At 53.0% G+C, this 18,597-nt stretch overlaps 1 protein-coding gene across 4 annotated transcripts in view; it reads left to right on the plus strand.

Moving 5' to 3' along the window:
* The window catches only part of TRAF3 (TNF receptor associated factor 3), a 116,884-nt gene that overhangs the window by 91,263 nt on the left and 7,024 nt on the right, over positions 1-18,597 (plus strand). For 3 of the 4 annotated variants that reach the window (XM_061159480.1, XM_061159478.1, XM_061159479.1), the window contains 4 exons: positions 4,414-4,494; positions 6,987-7,061; positions 8,828-8,920; positions 13,310-13,450. In XM_061159480.1, coding sequence (XP_061015463.1) covers positions 4,414-4,494; positions 6,987-7,061; positions 8,828-8,920; positions 13,310-13,450 — 390 coding nt within the window. The remainder of the gene's footprint in view (positions 1-4,413; positions 4,495-6,986; positions 7,062-8,827; positions 8,921-13,309; positions 13,451-18,597) is intronic. The other variant, XM_061159481.1, reaches the window with a different exon arrangement.

The raw sequence follows: 18,597 nt of genomic DNA on the forward strand, positions 1-18,597 counted from the left end.
GTTAACATTTTTTCGTGCCTCCCTTGTTTCCGCACGATTTTATATTGTGCGCATGTTAGAATCAGATCACTTACGTGTAAATTAAAGAGAAGCAGATGTTGGGATGGAGGACAAGCGTCCAAAAGAGTCAGCGGTGTGGACACTGTCGAATATTTGCTTGTTGAGTACATATTTACTGCATACCTACTGTGTGCTGGGTGCTGTTCTCGGGGCTGGGGGTTCAGGGTGACCTCATCTTCCAGTGGGAAGAGGTCATCAATACGATAAAGATGGGAGGTAGGGTGGTGAGGGCAGGCCCCTCCGAGGCTGTTGGGTTGATGCAGGAAGTGCGTCGGGGCAGAGGGAGCGACCACGAGTAGCTCTGGCTCTGAGATGGAGTGAACTCGGCAGCTGGATTTCAGGGGCTGCCTCGGACAGGGCAGGGGTGAGGTGGGAAGTTGATGGGAGCAGACTAGAGGTGGGGGTCTGGGCAGCTCTGAGCAAGGGGCAGACGTGATCAGCATTATGCAGAGCCAATGGGATTAGCCAGTGGCTTGAGCATGGAGTGTGAGTGGAGTGTGAGTTGAGCGGATGCCCAGCGCTTACAACTAGAGCAGGGGATGCTGAGGTGTGGTTCAGAGGGCGAGAGCGGGCTCTGGGGAGGAGGGAGTGGTCTGGGCCACAGGGTGTGTTAACAGGTGGTCCTGGCAGCCCAGGGCCTGGAGCGAGTAGAGAGCAGGGCCAGTCAAGGCCAGAGGCCTGGGCGCACAGTGCTTACAGCCTGCAAAGCAAGGGGGGTCATCCAGTGGAGGGGCGGCCAGGGCCCCGAGGGTGATTCCCCCGAGGGTGACGTCTCAGAGGGAGACAGGGGGCGTGGTGGGGCAGGTGGGCGGTGCTGCTGGGGGGTGGAGCCAGGGGCGGGGCTGGGCTTCTGAACCCAGCAGGTCAACAGACAGAGGGACCCTGGACAGGCAGCCAGGCCTGAGGACCACGTCTCGTTCCTGGCAGATGTTCGGGAGCACGAACTGACCCCCATTTAGAAACGGTTGTCTGTTTTTCTGTATGAAGTGAGAGTAATCACTGTAACCTCCACTTTACCTTCTTTGTTTAACTTTTCTGTGCCTGTGACTTTCTTCCATCGTGAAGTCTGTTTGCTGTATGATTGTTGTTTCTGGTTATTAATAACCTTTAAGTGCCCTCCCCTTTGGAAAATAGCAGTAGTATTTTTCATAATTGAATAATTTCTTCAGTAATTAAATTCGAGTGAAGGCAACATGTACCCAATGAGCAATCCTCCTGACCTTACACATATCACTATGTTGCTATCAAAGTTATACTTTGCTTCTTGCAAAAATCAATTACCTTTATTTGCAGAATAGAATTCAGAAATTAATTTTCATTTGAGAAAGAATTGTAGAGCATGTGAGTTAAACAGCTTGTCAGTAGCCAACTGTGAGCTTCAGTCAAGCCTGCGAAGAGGTGGATTTTGGAATAACAGCATCGCTCATGGAGTCGTGAAATGCTTATTGAGTACCCACGGGGCACCAGACCCCAAGCTAGTTGCCCAGGACACACAAGAGAACAAATCACAGTCTCTCCCCTTCACTCCACCGTCTGGTGGGGGAGACAGCCAGTTACACAACTGTGTAAATGCTGGTGTGGGAAGGGCCGGTTCACCTGGCCTGACAGGGTCCATGAGGCTGTGGAGAGGAAGTGGCATCTGACCTGATGTGAGGTCATAAATGTGTTGACTGCGAAGAGGAGACAGAGACAGCAGGTGGAGAGGCGCAAAGCAGTGCTTACAAGTTTGGGACCTGAGTTGTCCGAGTAAATATTCCTCCTAAATCTTCCTGCCCTTCAGTGATGGAGATGTCCTGGTGTGTCTTCAGGGTGTGAGCCCTGCAGTGCATCTCGGGGCAGATCTTACTTTCTGTCCACCTGTGATCACGGTGGGGAGCACGCCTGCTTGGGGGTCAGGCTGGTACACCCGCCTCTGGGCCCCAGGGCCCCGGCGCCAGCAGGCAGCCACACCCGTACGTCCTCCCCGCCAGGAAAGGGCCCCCACCTTGTCGGCAGTGGCGGAATGTGACTCCCAAGTCTTGTTCTTTAAACCCTCCTACAGTCTCGTCCTCTCGGGCCTTAAGTCTGTTTTTAAAAAGCGCAGTTGTTTAACTTGGGCCCGAAGCCCCAGGTCATCCTGACTTTCCTCCTCCTCCTGCATTCTGTGGTGTGACAAGTACATCAAGTGTTGATAAAGTGTAGACTGATAAAGCACAGAGACACTCAAGTTCTTATGAGCAGTTCTTTTCTATCTTTAAACCATGGTATTGGTGTGTCAGGTCTTTTTGAGTTTGTTTTTTTAATCTGTTAGCATAAAGCATCAGAAAAAAACTCTTCCATTTAGCCCAGAAATTATAGAGTATCATTCTCTTTGAACAGTTCTGTTAATTTGTGAAAAGTCAAAAATTATAAAGGGTGGCCAAGGGTCACCTCTTAACTCATTACATCTGCAGAGACCCTCTTTCCAAACAAGGTCACATTCTGAGGTCCGGGGGGGATATTTCAGGGGTCACTTTTCAACCCACTGCAGTGGGCAAAGCTATAAATGGCAAGTCACAGAAAATAGAAATGCTTAAAATAAAGAGCATGCTAATAGCTACACATTAAAGAATTGCAAGTCACACCATTGCCTTTTTCACCCATCACTGTTGAAGATGGGAAGGTTTGACAGAACTGGCAAAACCCCCAAAATCCCATGTGAGACGCTTACCCTCCGATAGCCAGAAAAGCCTGTTTTGGTCGTCCTTGCTCAGGTCTGCAGCGCACATGAAGCTCCTGACGGGCCTGGCGTGTAGGCCCCAGCCTCTCCCCACCGCGGCCCCCTGCCTGCCTCCTCAGCGCACGGCCCCTCCCCTGCGTCAGCTCAGTGCTGCCCCTGTGACCCCAGCCCCAGGCGCTCTCCCCGCACTCCTGCCACGGGGTGACGGTCTGTCCATCCCCGCTTCTTGCTGTCCTGGGCCAGGCTGACCCAAGGCCAGGGCAGGCCTGGCCCGGTGGATGAGGCTGGGGTCACGGGCAGCTTTGGAAGGGAGGCATGGCATCTGGAGCACTGGCCACGTCCGTTCTCCAGGCCCAGGACTGACTCCATCCTTACCGCTGCCCTCTGAGGGAGGACTGGTCACTCCCCGCCTACAGATGACGCTCTCTGGCCGAGACGGCCCACTGAAAGACGCATGAAGCCTTGACTTGGCACCGGGGAACTCCTAGGGTGAGGGGGTCCCCTCGCAGGAGGTGCTGGTCAGGCTCAGTCCAGCCAAGAGCTTTCCGATGAGCTTGAGACAGCTGTGGGCCGCCCGCTGCAGGCGCTGGAGGCTCTGGGGGCCTCCGGGACCACACTCGGGAGCAGAGGGGTCCTGTCTACACGGCCCGCCTGCCAGGCTGAGCCAGACCGGGGACTGCAGGCGGCAGGACGACTGGCCTCTGGGCCAGAGAAGCGTCCTTGCGGGCGCCGTGTCCTTGGCCCGCACTCCTGCCGGTCAGACGGCACGTGCCTAGGGCTGCCCGATGCAGCGTGCCAGCAGAACCGGAGTGTCCTTGGGCCCGAGGGGAGCCCACCATCCCTCCTCCTGCCGAGTGCTGCCTCTGAAGCCTGTTGCCACAGTCTGTTTCATGGGGGCTCTGGGTCTGCCTGTGCGGCCTGTCGCGTGTCTCGAGGTGCTGTCTCCAGGCCCGCTCGGGCTTGCTGGCCTCAGGAGCTCTGGCCTGTGCTTGGCTGGTGGCAGGTGTAACAGACGGGTGCCAGCAGGTGCCGTGGCACTGAGCTTGGCAGTGGCCATCACCCAGGCTCTGTGTTGAAATCTGTGCCATCCAGAGAAGGGCTTCACTGGAACATACCTACGTTGCCCTTGCATTAAAGGAAATCCAGGCACACTCTCAGCACAGTCATTTAAATTCCTGGGGATCACACTGTTTTCAGGCTCTGGAGAAGCATCATTTTCAGACTCCAAGCTGAGAAGCCAGAGGGGAAGTGTCCGCCCCAGCCATCAGAGGCTGGGCCCCGGCGTCCACCCCCGTGTGAGCGGGCACAGGTGGCTGGGCAGCGTTGGCCCCGGGGACGCGGCTGGAGGGCACGCAGGTGGAGGGCACAGGCGGGCTGGGGCAGGGCCCGCAGCCGGGGGAGCGCTGTCCTACAGTGGCCCCTCATGAGTCGCTCCGACCAGTCAGCTCTGGGGGTGCTCTGGTGAGTGCCTGCCTTCTCAGCACTCACGCTTCTGTAACAGAGCGACCCATCCAGGTGTGGTGGGAGCCTTGGGACCTGAGGACATGACTGTGGACAGAGGGCTTCCCTTGGGGCCTCATGGGGATGCCGGCGGTCTCTGAAGGAAGGCGGGTTGTGTGTTTCCGAGTTGGCAACGGTTTCTCTTTCTCCTCCAGAAACACGAAGACACGGAGTGTCCCTGCGTGGTGGTGTCCTGCCCACACAAGTGCAGCGTCCAGACCCTTCTGAGGAGCGAGGTGAGGGATGTGGCTGGGCCCCTGGAAGAGCTGGGGGTCCTTTGGGTCCCCATTTCCCCCTTGACGCCAAGGCCCCGAGGTCATCACAGATCATGGTGGTGATAGCGTAGGACGATGAAAAAACTCATGCTATTCTTGAAAATCAGATATTTCAGAAACAAGCAGTTAAAAGCTACAGAGTGGTGAATTCAGAGCAAAAACATCATTAAAAACTGAGAAAACGGGAATATTTACAGTGCAAGCAGGGGCGACCCTTTTTAGGTTTAAATCTGTAGAATAGGAATGACTCTACAAGCGTCTCAGGAAGATCAGTTAACTGAGAGATGCTCATGAGCCGTTTCGGCCACACAGGCTGTGCGGGGTCTGCCCTGGGGTGAGAGGGTGGCAGGTGGCGGGCGGTGGGGAGGCGCCTGGACGGCGGACTGGCGGACCTGGACTGTCCCTGAGGCAGGTGGACTCTGCAGTCGCCTTGTCTGACCAGGGTATATCCAGCTGCTGTTCTGGGAGCTGTGGGGGCGCCCGTGGGCTTCGGGGTGCCTGCGGCCCTGGTCCCCACGCCCAGTGCCCTCGGGCCTGGGCGCTCTGGCCTGAGGAGCGTGCTCACCTCAGCCCTTCTCAGCTGCCTGGGATTTGACACCTGGACACTGCAGGGGTCGGGGAGGTCGGTCTCTCCCGTCCCTGAGGCCAGGGACACGGGCGCAGGAGGACCCCGGAGCCCCTCTCACCGAGGTGCCCCGTCCCGGACGTCCCTGCTAGGCAGGGGCCGGTCTCGCTGGGTGTGACGGTGGTCCCTGGGCCCCTGGCCATGCCTCAGAGAACAACGAGGGCACTGTCTCCACGGCTGGGAAGTCCCTCTGTTAAAGTGAACCTACGAAGAGGCTGCTGTGGAAATAACTTCCAGGGTTCCATATACTTTCCTCAGTGTTGACTCACGCAGGGCTATCTATATTAGGAACAAAATTGTCTCCATTTGCCTTTAAGTTATCTTTATTTTAAAAAATCTTTAAATCTGCATTGATCTCAAGTTTCTGGTGAAAGGTGCCATTTTATGGATGGTTCTTGCTCTAGCCCCGAGCTCCCCTAAATTCTGTAGGGCTCTGAGACTAATGATGATGAAGCCAACTTAGGGGAAGCACAACCCTGAGTTTATAGTTGTAGAAAATAGCGCTAAACTCGATATGTCCCCAATTTTAACATTAGACGTGTTAGCTGGTTGGATTTACAACTGTACTGATGGCAGTGAAAGAAAACGTTTTACGATTTTCAAACTGACGTCCCTGCACACACGGCTGCCTGTTGAATTTCTGTACCTGTCACCTGCCACGTGCCTCCTGCAGGTGCAGCCACCACCACCCCGCCCCGGTCCGGACCTTCTTCCGGGTTGGCCTTGGCAGCGGGCAGGTGGGCCCCTCGGGCCTGTCCTGTAACTGGCATGGCCAGCAGTCTGGCCATGCTGTGAGCCTCTCCCTGTCGTCCTGAGTACGGACCTGGCTGGAGGGGACTTTGTCCCAGAGAATAGAAGAGAAGGCATCGAACCCAGCTGTGCCCACCAGAGCAATGTCCTACAAGTGCTGGCTCCCGGGAGGACACGCTCCCGGGCCCCCGTGCACTGCGCTCACAAACCGCTCTGCTGATTCAGGGTCTGATTGTTTTCTGTAAAGATCTGTCCCTTGAATTTCCAATAAAGAAAGAGATCATCTTTAAAATTGTATTAGCCTAACGCAAAACGCCGTGTCTCTAAAATGCGGATGTTTCCATTTCCTCCTCTTCTGAGCGGCACCCTGAGCAGTGTCTGTTTGACAATTTGCCAACCTTGAAGCGGAGCACGGGCTTCCTCCTGGCCGGACGAGCTCCGCCCCTGTCCCTCGTAGTTGTCCTCCATGAAGTGGAGTGGAGCACGTTAAGATCCATGTTGTTAAGATGACTCAGGGGTCTCTGAAAAGCCACATGAATTTCTGGCCAAACTGAGGGAGGAGAGTCTTTTCAGAAGGAGAGTCCCCTCTGCAGTTGTCGTGAGCGTGGGGTCTGGGGGTGCCTGTGTGCGCTTCCCTGGAGAGAGACACCTACTTCTGTGTACTGTATACAAGGTGTGTGGCCCAGCTACATCGGAATGCTTTCTATTTTTTGTGTTTCATGCAATTTTTTTGTTTATAGTCTTTAAATGTGCTTTTCAGTTTGGTTTTTTTTTTTTTTTTCCTTTCTTTTTAAAATTCTGCAGACAGCGTGTCACAAAAGTTGTTCTAAAAAAAGCCGCAAGTGTAAGAAATGTTACAGTAAATGTATTTCTGTATATTGGTGTATATATGTGTATACACGTGATGATACTGTATATTTACTGGGTAGAAGTCTGGGAAGCAGGTGGTGTAAACACACCTGTAGCCGACAAGCCCCATTCGTAATAGTGGAACCCAGATGCTACCTGTGCCCTTGATATGTTTGAACATTTTCATGCAAACGTTTGTGCCACAACTCACGTCTCTTTCCCGTTGCAGTTGAGTGCACACTTGTCAGAGTGTGTCAATGCCCCCAGCACCTGTAGTTTTAAGCGCTATGGCTGCATTTTTCAGGTCAGTATCCGACATTCGTCCTTCCCAGTCGCTGACATTCCTCCATGAGAGAAAGTTAACTGTGTTGACATTTTAACATGCAAGCTCTGGGCTTTCCGTTTTGTTACGGCTCCGAGTCACCAGCTTCACACGGGCGACAGACCACGTGCGGCAGCCGTGGGGGCCGCTTTTCAGGCCGGGGGTGTCGTGAGCCTTCAGGTGGACGCCTGTGCTGAGGGGGAGTTAATGCCTCAGCAGAAGGATCCCATTCAAACCGGCAGGACCGACGCGGGGTGGGGTTTCTAGGTAGACTGCGGCACCCCGGACGTGGTTTCAGCAGCGTGTGCGCCAGTGCACCGCGGTGAGGGTTGCACACGCGTGTGTCCTTAGCGTGTCCCGTGTACATGCCACACCTCCCGGGTTGCCGGGCGGAGAGGAGTCTCTTCCACTGCCCCGCCTCTGCCGTGAGAAGTCTGTTCCTGGTTTTTTTGTTTTTTTAACACACCTGACATTGCTGGTGGATTTGAACTAGTTTTCATTTAAACGTATATCTTGATTTTAGAACTATCAAAGGTCAGTATGTACTCCAGTTGAAGCATTTTATATTTGATTTTTATGTATTATCAATACATTATTGTGAAGTCAGAACAGGGATATTAGCATCTCAACATTTTCTTAGAAAGTGATTTTTTTTTTTAACACACCTGAGATTGCTAGTGAATTTGAACTATTTTCATTTAAATGTATATCTTCATTTTAGAACTATCAAAGGGCAGTATATACTTCAATTAAAGCATTTTATATTTGATTTTTATGTATTATCAATACATTATTATGGAATCAGTGCAGAGATATTGGCATCTCAGCATTTTCTTAGGAAGTAAAAAGCCTGAGAGTGAGGACGAAGGTAGCTTTCCCTCTGCTTGTCTCTTAAGGAGACTGAGCCCTCACCACTGTTATGTCGTATGTACTTATATATCATTCATTCTGTGTATGTATATATATATATGTTGATATATAGCAATACTTGTATGAACATATATATATGAATATTCTATGTACAGAGTATATGTTTTGGAGATCATCAAAATGCTTTCCATGGCTTTTAAATTTTCCAGGATCAAAAACAAATTACATTCTTATACCATTTATTTTCTTAGATATGTGAAGTACTGTTTCACATGCTCATTATTGACTCTGAGATGGTCTACATCTTATGTACTCTGTAGATTGTTTATGTTCTGTACGTAACTTTCTAAGTATACTTAGAATAGTTAGGGACAGTGAATTTCCTGATACTAGTATTTCACTAGTAAGTTAATATCTTAATAGATTACTTAGAATCCTACTTTGATTACACATTCACTAGATTATTGTAGCACCATCTAGCTACGACTTGCAGATGTCTCAATGTTTTCCATTTATATTTTAGTGCAGAAAACTTACTGAGGAACAAAAGGGATATGTCTGAAATTTAATTTCTCAATGTTGGAGGTCTGAAGCGTAGGTAAACTGAGGGGTCAGTGAAGCACACGGCCTCGAGGCAGTGGGCGCGGAATCGCAGCGCCTCATCCTTGAGCCGCGCGGTCCCTCTCGGCGCGGCCCCCTCACCTGCACACGGTAGATCAGGGGTCACTGAGCGCGCAGCCCTTGGAGGCCGGAGATGCCCTGTGAGCCTTCCCCGATTCAGTCCCCCCCTTCATGTGCGGTGCTGGCGTGAGGTCGTCTGAGGGTCGGAGCCTCTGACCGAGGGCGGCTGGCTGACCGCGTCTCCTCTTTGTTCTCAGGGGACAAACCAGCAGATCAAGGCCCACGAGGCCAGCTCCGCAGTGCAGCATGTCAACCTGCTGAAGGAGTGGAGCAACTCCCTGGAGAAGAAGGTACGCCCCGCCGTTCCCGGCCTCTGCTGGCTTCTGACAATTTCTTCCTGTTGTGTGAAGAAGAAAGCCTTCTTTTTATTTAGTAATGGGTTTTGGATAAAAGAAACAGCATGAAGTGTCAAAAAAGTAAATTCTTCTCAAGCGATCTTGAGTTTATAAATGCAGGTGTGTGGTTTTGCTAGCTTGCTTTTTGTTTTTTAGTTGCCAAGTGTGTATAAAGTGCTTTTTAAAAAACTCACATGGTGATTCTCTTAGTATTGAGTTAGAACAGGGATTGTCGCTTCCAGTGTCCACCCCCCAACCCTGTCTTTTTGTAAATAAAGCTTTATCGAAACGGGGCCACGTGCACTCACTTCCCTATTGCCCACGGCTGCTTTCAGACCAGGACGGCAGCGTTGACGCGGAGACCGTGTGGACTGCACAGCCCCCAAATACTACTCTCTGGTTGTTTACAGAAAGTCTGCCAGCCCCAGTCTGGAAGGGTACCGGTGTCACGTGTGTGACCCTCTAAGAGACAGGAGGAAAGGACGTGTCCGCATCACCAGTGTTACTGTTGTTCGTTGTGCGTTTTTGTTTGTGGACCGTGCCGGGTCTTCACTGCAGTGCACAGGCTTAGCTGCCCCGCAGCATGTGGGATCTTACTTCCCCAACCAGGGATACCAGGGTTACAGTTAACTGTGGAAGTCTGGGGGGCCACACAGCCCCTCCCCAGACACACCTGCTCTCCTGGGCGTCTCCTCGAAGCCCCGCTGTGGGGTCTGCACTCCCCTCCTTATTAGCAGGCCCACAGAACACTCCTCCCGGGGGCGGCGGGGAGGGGGGTTTGTTCTGTGGTGCTCAGATTGCCAGGCCTGCTTTCCCAAAGAAAGGATGAAAACCTCCAAGGTTTGACAGAGAAGGTTATAGATCTCCCACTGTGGCTTATGGCTTGTATACAAAAATAAGAACTTAGTTTGATATTCAACAAACATGTGTTGAGAATGTGTGATGGGAGGGCGCTGGGATGAGTTTCGGGGAATTGATGTTTGCTTTCTAAAGGTTTGTAAAGATTAGAATATCTTGTTTTGAGTGTTAAACCCAAGCAATTTAAAATGTAAATGTGCTTGAAGGAGTGTAAAGTTTTAAATCAAAAGATGTTTATTAAATATGACATTAAATATTTTTTTAGTATAAATGCTTAAGCTGGAGATGAGAAGCTCTGAAAGGCTTTGTGTGCTGTGTGTACCACGCGTGGGACAGGAAGAGCTTTCTGTTTGACCGTGAAATAGAATCTGTGTCACATGAATGATTTATAACTTTCCCATGAGCACATATTTGCTCTGAGTTCAGCAACGGTTTACCTATGAATCCTTTTTTCTCCTCTTTTTGAAGAAGGCGTTGTTTCTGCGTTTTCAAACTATAGGCATAGATCGCAGGGCTTTTGGTCTCTCACAGATACGGCTTCTCATGTATCTAAAAGGTTCTCCCTTTCCTGTGAAGTGTATTGGTTTTGTCCCAGCTGTGCTGGTTACATAGCTGCGGGCTGGGGGTGTGCTCACCCCCTCGGTTGTTGGCGGGGCTGTCAGGAGGGCTCCCCGGATGCAGGAGGGGGAGATGAGGGTCATCCCGTGCGGGATGCAGGAGGGGGAGATGGGGGTCATCCCGTCCCGGATGCAGGAGGGGGAGATGGGGGTCATCCCGTCCCGGATGCAGGAGGGGGAGATGGGGGTCATCCCGTCCTGCGCCCCCCTGCCCTGCCACCCCAGCACCCTGAGGGCATCCTCTTGGCACCGTTGGAAACCCCGGGACCCGGCTACGTGGCCCACACCCCCTCCCCGGCGGTCCTCCCCCTTGCACAGCACACACCAGCCGGGGGAGCGGATTTGAAACGTCTGCTCCCGTGGCTTTGCTCAGGGGTGAGCCCCTCCCGAGCCCACCCCCCACTAGGGACAGCCAGGCCTCCGCCCTGCGCGCCCTTCCTGTGTCCGTGAGAAGCTGGCATCTCTTCTCTGGGCCCAAGAGCAAACCTGGACAGCAAATGGAGATGTTTGTGTTTTCTTCAAGTGGGAATTTGTTTCTCATCATAGAACTATTCAGTTGGATCTTGAGTTATTTTGTTCATCTAGGTTAGAAAATAGAACATTTGAGTTGATTCGGAAAGACCAATTATTACATGCACAGTCCAACTAAAAAAAAAAAGAACAACAAAACTGTTTAAAGTCAGGACCTGAAACACCCATCCTACATTTTAGGAAAGCTTAAGTCACAAGGAAGTCTTAGGGTGCCCCCGACAGGCGGGGGTGGAGGGTATGTTCGGGGAGGAGGGTCTCGGGGGGACCCTGCTTGGTCTGCTGCGTAGATTCTGGGAAACACAGCTGCTGGTGGGCTTCCCTCTGCCTGCAGCGTCACCTGGTGGGCTGGTGAAAGCGAGGGTCTGCTGGCACCCAGGGGCTGGCATCCTTCATTAAAATATGTAAATAAAGGAAAGTAAGTTTAAGGGCAGTCCCTCTATAAAGACATCAAGAGTTTGATGTGGCCGACTCCCCTGGGGGCGCAGTGGGTGGGAGTCTGCGGTCAGTGCAGGGGAAACAGGTTCAATCCCTGGGTCGGGAAGATCCCACGTGCCACGGAGCACCTCAGCCTGCACGCCCTGGAGCCCGTGCTCAACAGCACGAGAGCCACCGCGGCGGGAGGCCGGAGCCCAGGAACTGTGTCCATCTCCAACGGATGGGAATGAGGGAGTGGTAACTTTAGAAAAAGCAAGGTACCCCTGCCAGCCACCCATGCCCCAGGCTGGATGCTGCAGGCTGGTCCTTGGAGGAGGCCGAGGACCAGTGAGACAGCATAGTTTAGGAAAGAGAGTGCGTTTGTGCTGAGTGAAACCCTAGGGGAGTTGAAATATATATTGCAGGTTTTGTATTCTTTTGTAAATATGTTTGTTATAAATAAAACAGACTGAGACAGCACTCGAAAGGTACTGCCTCCAAGCAGGACGCTGACTTTGGGCTGGTGGTTCCTCAGAGGGACGAGGTCAAGAATCCAGAAGTCACCTGAGATGCCCGTGAGCTGTTGCGTGGCTGGGTGGTCCTCAGGTGCTGGCAGTATTAGGGGGCACCTCCGAGTGGAGCCGCGGTGGAACGCACCGTCTTCCGGGCGGGGAGAGAGCGGTGTGAGAGGGGCCCAGCGCTTGTGGGCGGAGATGGCCTTTGGCAGAGGGAGCCCTTCTGAGAATTGAAGTGCCCTGGAGTCTCCTGCTTGGCAGGTGGGTTCTTTAACCACTGAGCCCCCAGGGCCGTCCAGAGTGCCCCTTGTGGAAGCATTGTGAGAAGACGCCTTGTAGAGTTGTCCTTGAATTCCTCACCCCAGGGCTTTTAAGTCCTGTGTAAATTGGTTCTTGGGAGCTGATTATTTTTCAGAAAGGAACTTTGGAAATGTCAAAGGTGGGCTTGGAACTGCCCCCAGCAGGCCCTTCCTGGACCGCCGTGGTCTCCCTGCATCCCATCCCCTGGTGCCCCTCCCATCCCCCCAACACTGCCATCCCCTGGCACCCCCCACTTCCCCCGACACCCCCGTCCCCCAGAACCCCCATCCCCTGATGCCCCCAGCTCCCACGACACTCCTTTCCCCCGGAACCCCCATCCTCTGGCACCCCCAGTTCCCCTGATACCCTCATCCCCCAGAACCCCCATCTCCTGGTGCCCCCAGTTCCCCCGACACCCCCGTCCCCCAGAACCCCCACCCCCTGGCAATCCCAGTTCCCCCAACACCCCTGTCCCCCGGAACCCCCTTCCGCCATCTGCATCCCCTCTCTGTGGGGTGGCAAGCTGCCCCAAGGACTCCCTGCGGCACATGTGAGACCCTCCCCTTCCTGCTCCCTCATTCTGCTGAGAGCTTCTCAAGGGTGGCGAGTGGCCCACTGGTGGCTGTGAAATAATTTACTGGGTTGCAACTAGCATTTTTTAAAGTAGAATAAAATAGAAAGTGCCAGGTACGTTATAATTGATTAGGACGGGTTTGGTTTTGTGATCCTGTTTTAGGAATAGGCACATGTGTTCAAGGTACGTAGCGAGGAGGTGAGGTGCAGGGAGGGGTTTCCCACTGTTTCCTCATCAGAGTGTGAAAGCCACTCTGATAAAAGATTTATTTGTTTTCAGCAAAATCTTTAGAAAGTCCTGCTTATTCTGAAAGGCACTCAGCTCATCTTACTTGACTCCTAGGAAAGGTTCTGAGAACTGCAGTTCATGTCCCTGTTGAACGGACAGGACCCCCTTTCCTGTGGGGAGGGGCTTATTCCTGGAACTCCTTCCAGTGAGCGGACCTGTTGTCCACATTTCATTACTCGTGCTAGAGTTGCTGTTAATTCTTGTTAAGATCATGGTGTTTGCTTAATTGGAGACTTTCTTTTTTCAGGTTTCCTTGCTACAGAACGAAAGTGTAGAAAAAAACAAGAGCATACAGAGTTTGCACAACCAGATATGTAGCTTCGAAATTGAAATTGAGAGACAGAAGGAAATGCTTCGAAATAATGAATCCAAAATACTGCATTTACAGGTAAGAAGTGTAAGACTGTGGCTGGGTTGGAGGGAATGCGTCCGTGTTCTCCACCAGGACTGTCGCAGGGAGATGTCCGAGCCAAAGCCCTGACCTTGGTCTACAGGGCAGCTTGTTTCTCTTGTTTAAGTGAAACTCGGGGAAGTGGCCTGGGTTCGTGGGGTGCCCTGGGTTCGCGGGGTGGCCTCGGTTCACAGGAAGGCACGGGTTCGTGGGGCGCCCTGGGTTCACGGGTGACCTAGGTTCGTGAGGCGCCCTGGGTTCGTGGGTGACCTAGGTTCTCAGCTGGCCTGGGTTCGTGAGTGGCTTGGGTTCTCGGGGCAGCCTGGGTTCGTGGGGCAGCCTGGGTTCACGGGTGACCTAGGTTCACAGGGCAGCCTGGGTCCACGGGGCGCCTGGGTCCACAACTGGCCTGGAAGGCTGCAGGCACCCCTCCTGGCTCTTCCTGGAGGCCCAGCCCCATCCCCTCTCTCCTGTGCCTTTGCTTCACTGTTGGTGAAATAAGACCAGAGCCTTGGTTTTTTAAAATTAGCTTTTTATGAATATTATTTAAGATTTCATGTTGTTCCTGAGTAACTGTGTAGTTTCACTTCCTAAAGTGAACTGAAGCCAAACTATTCTGTTCTGAATCTTCCAATGACACAGGTACTCACATCACTTTATCTCACCATAGTGACCCAAAGGTACCTCCACCCCAAACACGGAAGCCCTCGCTGCTCTGCGAAGGGTGACGCCCAGACACGCCCGATCAGATTGTGGCTCCCTGTCTCTGTAACCCACTCGGGCTTCCATCAGGTACTTGCTGTAGGTTATTCTTCCAGACACTGTCCTCACATCGGCTGACTCGGGTGTGCCTTCAGGGTCATAGTTCCTATGTGTATCACACACTCCAGGCGAGAAGCACTCCTGTGTGGCCAGAATGGTCTTCCAGTGCTTGTGCCCAGGGTTTCCCTAAATTACCTGGAAGATAAAATATTTCTAATAGCTCAGAGTCAGAGCATCTTTGAGATCATCTTGCCTCCCATCTTATTGTCGAGGTTAGTTATAATGCTTTGAATTGCATAGGGACTTATTAAATTAATTTCATTTGTATTAAACTTGGTGGTTGTCCAGAGACAAGGAAAAGCACAATGAAACACTAGGCTATAGTAGCAAAGGTGCCAGTCGCAGGTATTGAATCAAGCCAGAAAAGCGCGATGCCATGTGGAACAGCATCAGGGCTCCCGCGGGAGGCCCCCCGCGTGCCGCCACTGGCCCGGAGGCGCTGGTCAGCACGCCGGGACCGAGGCCGGCATCTCGTGAGCAGGGCCCCGCGTGCACAGGCTGGCGGAGGTGCGCGGGAGGGCTGAGGAGGTGACGTAGTGTTTGAAATGATGTTAAGCCTGTCAGCAACTGAAGGAAGGATGAGGGGGCAGGGGTTTGTTTTTCTTTAAATTTAGTTCTTATTTTAATGTAATGGTTTCCAAAGTTTTTCTAATTGAAGTGTAGTTGATTTACAATGTTGTGTTAGCTACCGCGGTACAGCAGGCTGACTCAGTCATATACATATATGTCGTTGTTCAGCCGCTCAGTCCTGTCTGACTCTGTGACCCCATGGACTGCCGCACCCCAGGCTTCCCTGTCCTTCACCATCTCACGGAGCTTGCTCAAACTCATGTCCATTGAGTCAGTGATGCCATCCAACCATCTCATCCTCTGTCGCCCCCGTCTCCTCCTGCCTTCAGTCTTTCCTGGCATCAAGGTCTTTTCCAATGAGTCAGCTCTTAGCATCAGGTGGCCACAGTATTGGAGCTTCAGCTTCAGCATCAGCCCTTCCAGTGAACATTCAGGGTTGATCTCCTTTAGGATGGACTGGTTGGATCTCCTTGCAGTCCAAGGGGCTCTCAAGAGTCTTTTCCAGCACCACCATTGGAAAGCATAAGTTCTTTAGCACTCAGCCTTTTTTACGGTCCAACTCTCACATCCATACATGACTACTGGAAAAACCATAGCTGTGACTAGATGCTTTTGTCAGTAAAGTGATGTATATACATTCTGCCTTTGTCTAACTTTTTATTTTGTATTGGGGTATAGCCAGTTAACAATGTTGTGACAGAGTCAGGTGAACAATGAAGGGACATAGATATACATGTACGTTCTTTTTTGTTAGCATTCTTTTCTATTATGATTTATCACAGGATATTGCACATCGTTCCCTGTGCTATACAGCAGGACCCTGTTTATCCATTCTACACACAGTAGTTCTCATCGGCTAACCCCAGCCCCCATCCATCTCTCCCTCAACCCCGTCGCCCTTGGCAACTATCGGTCTGTCTCTGTGTATGTCGGACTCTTTTTGTTTTGTAGGAGAGTTCATTTGTGTCTGATTTTAGATTCCACATATAAGTGATATCATATAATATCTGTCTCTTTCTGACTTCACCTGATAATCTCTATTTTCATCTACTTTCATCATGCCATCTGGCATTATTTCACTCTTTTTATGGCTGTGTAGTATTCCATTGTATGTATGAAGTAGTAGCTTCATTTATAACCAAAAAAAAAAGAGAGAGTCCATAACGAGGTCGTGGATGCACTCCCCCACCGTTTCCACAGAGCCTGGCTCAGCCTTGCACCTCTGTCCTCACCTCAGAGCCTTCCAGCCGCCGGGGGAGGGTCACTGGCTGGACCACAGCTCAGGACGCTGCCTGCCTGGCCGCTGTTGAGCGTGGCCGCCTAGCCACTCTCTTCGCGGTGGGCCGGACCTTCTCCCCGCCTCCTGTCCCGACTCTGGCTCCTCCTCGGATGGCAGGGTAGACGCCCCCTCCTCCAGGAAGCCTTTCCCCAGCCGGTGCCTCGGACCACCTACTGGTGACAGGCCTGTAGCTCTCTGCATCATGTCCTTCCCGTCTGAATCCTGCAGACTGGCCTGGAAGGAGTCCACATGGAGGGCAGCGTCCTGACGGCCCCGGGCCGGGCAGGCAGAGGGGCTTAAAGATTGGAACCAAAGAGTGTGTGTGTTTCCATCCCTGGAAGGGTGGTTTCTTGATACTTCTGAAGACGTTTCTGTTCTGTTTTCTTGCGTGCCACGCGGCACGTGGGATCTGGGCTCCCTGACGGGTTGAACCTGTGCCCCGGCACTGGAAGCGCACGGTCTTAACCGCTGGACTGCCGGGGAAGTCCCTTTCTCCTTACACAGTTGGATGACACGGTGGTCCCCCAGTCAGCGGGTCCCCCCCTGTCCCCGGGCCCCTTGCTGAGCCCAGAACCCACCCGCGTCAGCCGAGTGACTGGCGGTGATGTAAGCGCCAAGGGGCCCGAACACATGACAGAGGGTCTGGCGCCCTGTGAGCAGGTCTCCTGACGAGTGTGTGCGTACGTTGTGAGCGTTCTGTGCACGTGTCTCAGCTCCTGAGCCCTTTTCTCTAATAAAACCCTCACCTGCATTTAAGGTCTGTGTTTATAGAGACCCCGCGGCGGCTGGGCAGAGGTGGCTCGTCAACCATGAGGTCGTGTTCGCCGCATCCTCCAGGGAAGGCGGGGCTAGGTCCACGTGCTGCCCTCACCCGCAGCCTCCACCCAGCCAAGGGGCTGCTTGACAACCGCGCATTCCCCTTCCTGTAGGTGGGGCGTGTGTGTGTGTTCACATTCCCCTTCCTGTAGGTGGGGCGTGTGTGTGTGTGTTCACATTCCCCTTCCTGTAGGTGGGGCGTGTGTGTGTGTGTTCACATTCCCCTTCCTGTAGGTGGGGCGTGTGTGTGTGTTCACATTCCCCTTCCTGTAGGTGGGGCGTGTGTGTGTGTTTGTTCACATTCCCCTTTCTGTAGGTGGGGCGTGTGTGTGTGTTCACATTCCCCTTCCTGTAGGTGGGGCGTGTGTGTGTGTGTTCACATTCCCCTTCCTGTAGGTGGGGCGTGTGTGTGTGTGTTCACATTCCCCTTCCTGTAGGTGGGGCGTGTGTGTGTGTTCACATTCCCCTTCCTGTAGGTGGGGCGTGTGTGTGTGTTCACATTCCCCTTCCTGTAGGTGGGGCGTGTGTGTGTGTTCACATTCCACTTCCTGTAGGTGGGGCGTGTGTGTGTGTGTTCACATTCCCCTTCCTGTAGGTGGGGCGTGTGTGTGTGTGTTCACATTCCCCTTCCTGTAGGTGGGGCGTGTGTGTGTGTTCACATTCCCCTTGTTGTAGGTGGGGCGTGTGTGTTCACATTCCCCTTCCTGTAGGTGGGGCGTGTGTGTGTGTTCACATTCCCCTTGTTGTAGGTGGGGCGTGTGTGTTCACATTCCCCTTCCTGTAGGTGGGGCGTGTGTGTGTGTTCACATTCCCCTTGTTGTAGGTGGGGCGTGTGTGTTCACATTCCCCTTCCTGTAGGTGGGGCGTGTGTGTGTGTTCACATTCCCCTTGTTGTAGGTGGGGCGTGTGTGTTCACATTCCCCTTCCTGTAGGTGGGGCATGTGTGTGTGTTCACATTCCCCTTGTTGTAGGTGGGGCGTGTGTGTTCACATTCCCCTTGCTGTGAAAGGAGCACCTTCTAGGTCCTGGGTGGGCCTTGTCTATATGTGTGTGTGTGCGCACATGTGCGTGTGCCTGCGGGTCCCATGTCCCCTCCTGCCGGGGCCCATGTGTGTGTGTGTGTATGTGTGCACGCGCACACGTGTGCCTGCAGTCCCATGTCCCCTCCTGCCCAGGCCCGTGCGTCTGTGTGTTTGTATGTGTGCATGTGCACCTGCGGTCCTGTGTCCCCTCCTGCCCGGCCCCGCCCGCTGACTCCTCACCCCTGGTGTATAGTGGGGGCGGCGCGGTCGCTTCTGTCCCCAGAGCGCCTCGTGGCCTCAGGCTGCTGTCCCATGTGGTCTCCACTGGGGGGCTTGGACATGAGGAGCAGCTGGCCTGCCACCCCGCCCCGCCCCGCGCTCACCCCGGGCTCCAGCCACCCCACGGGCCCCCTCGGAGCCGTGCTGAGCGTCTAGGTTTCCGTCAGCGCCCTCCGGCCTCATGAGCACCCATGTCAGCCTGGGTGGTCGCTTTGTCACTTGAGCGGGTGGAGAACAGCCAGACATTCATCGTGGCTGTGAGTGTTCACACGTGTCAACAGCACTGTCCCCAGAAAAGAGACTTTGTGAGCCAGCCGTGCCTCTCGCCATGTGTGTTTAAAATGAAGTGGTCTCAG

The sequence above is a fragment of the Dama dama genome, chromosome 13, assembly GCF_033118175.1.
Source record: "Dama dama isolate Ldn47 chromosome 13, ASM3311817v1, whole genome shotgun sequence".
In the NCBI taxonomy this organism is placed as follows: Eukaryota; Metazoa; Chordata; class Mammalia; order Artiodactyla; family Cervidae; genus Dama; species Dama dama.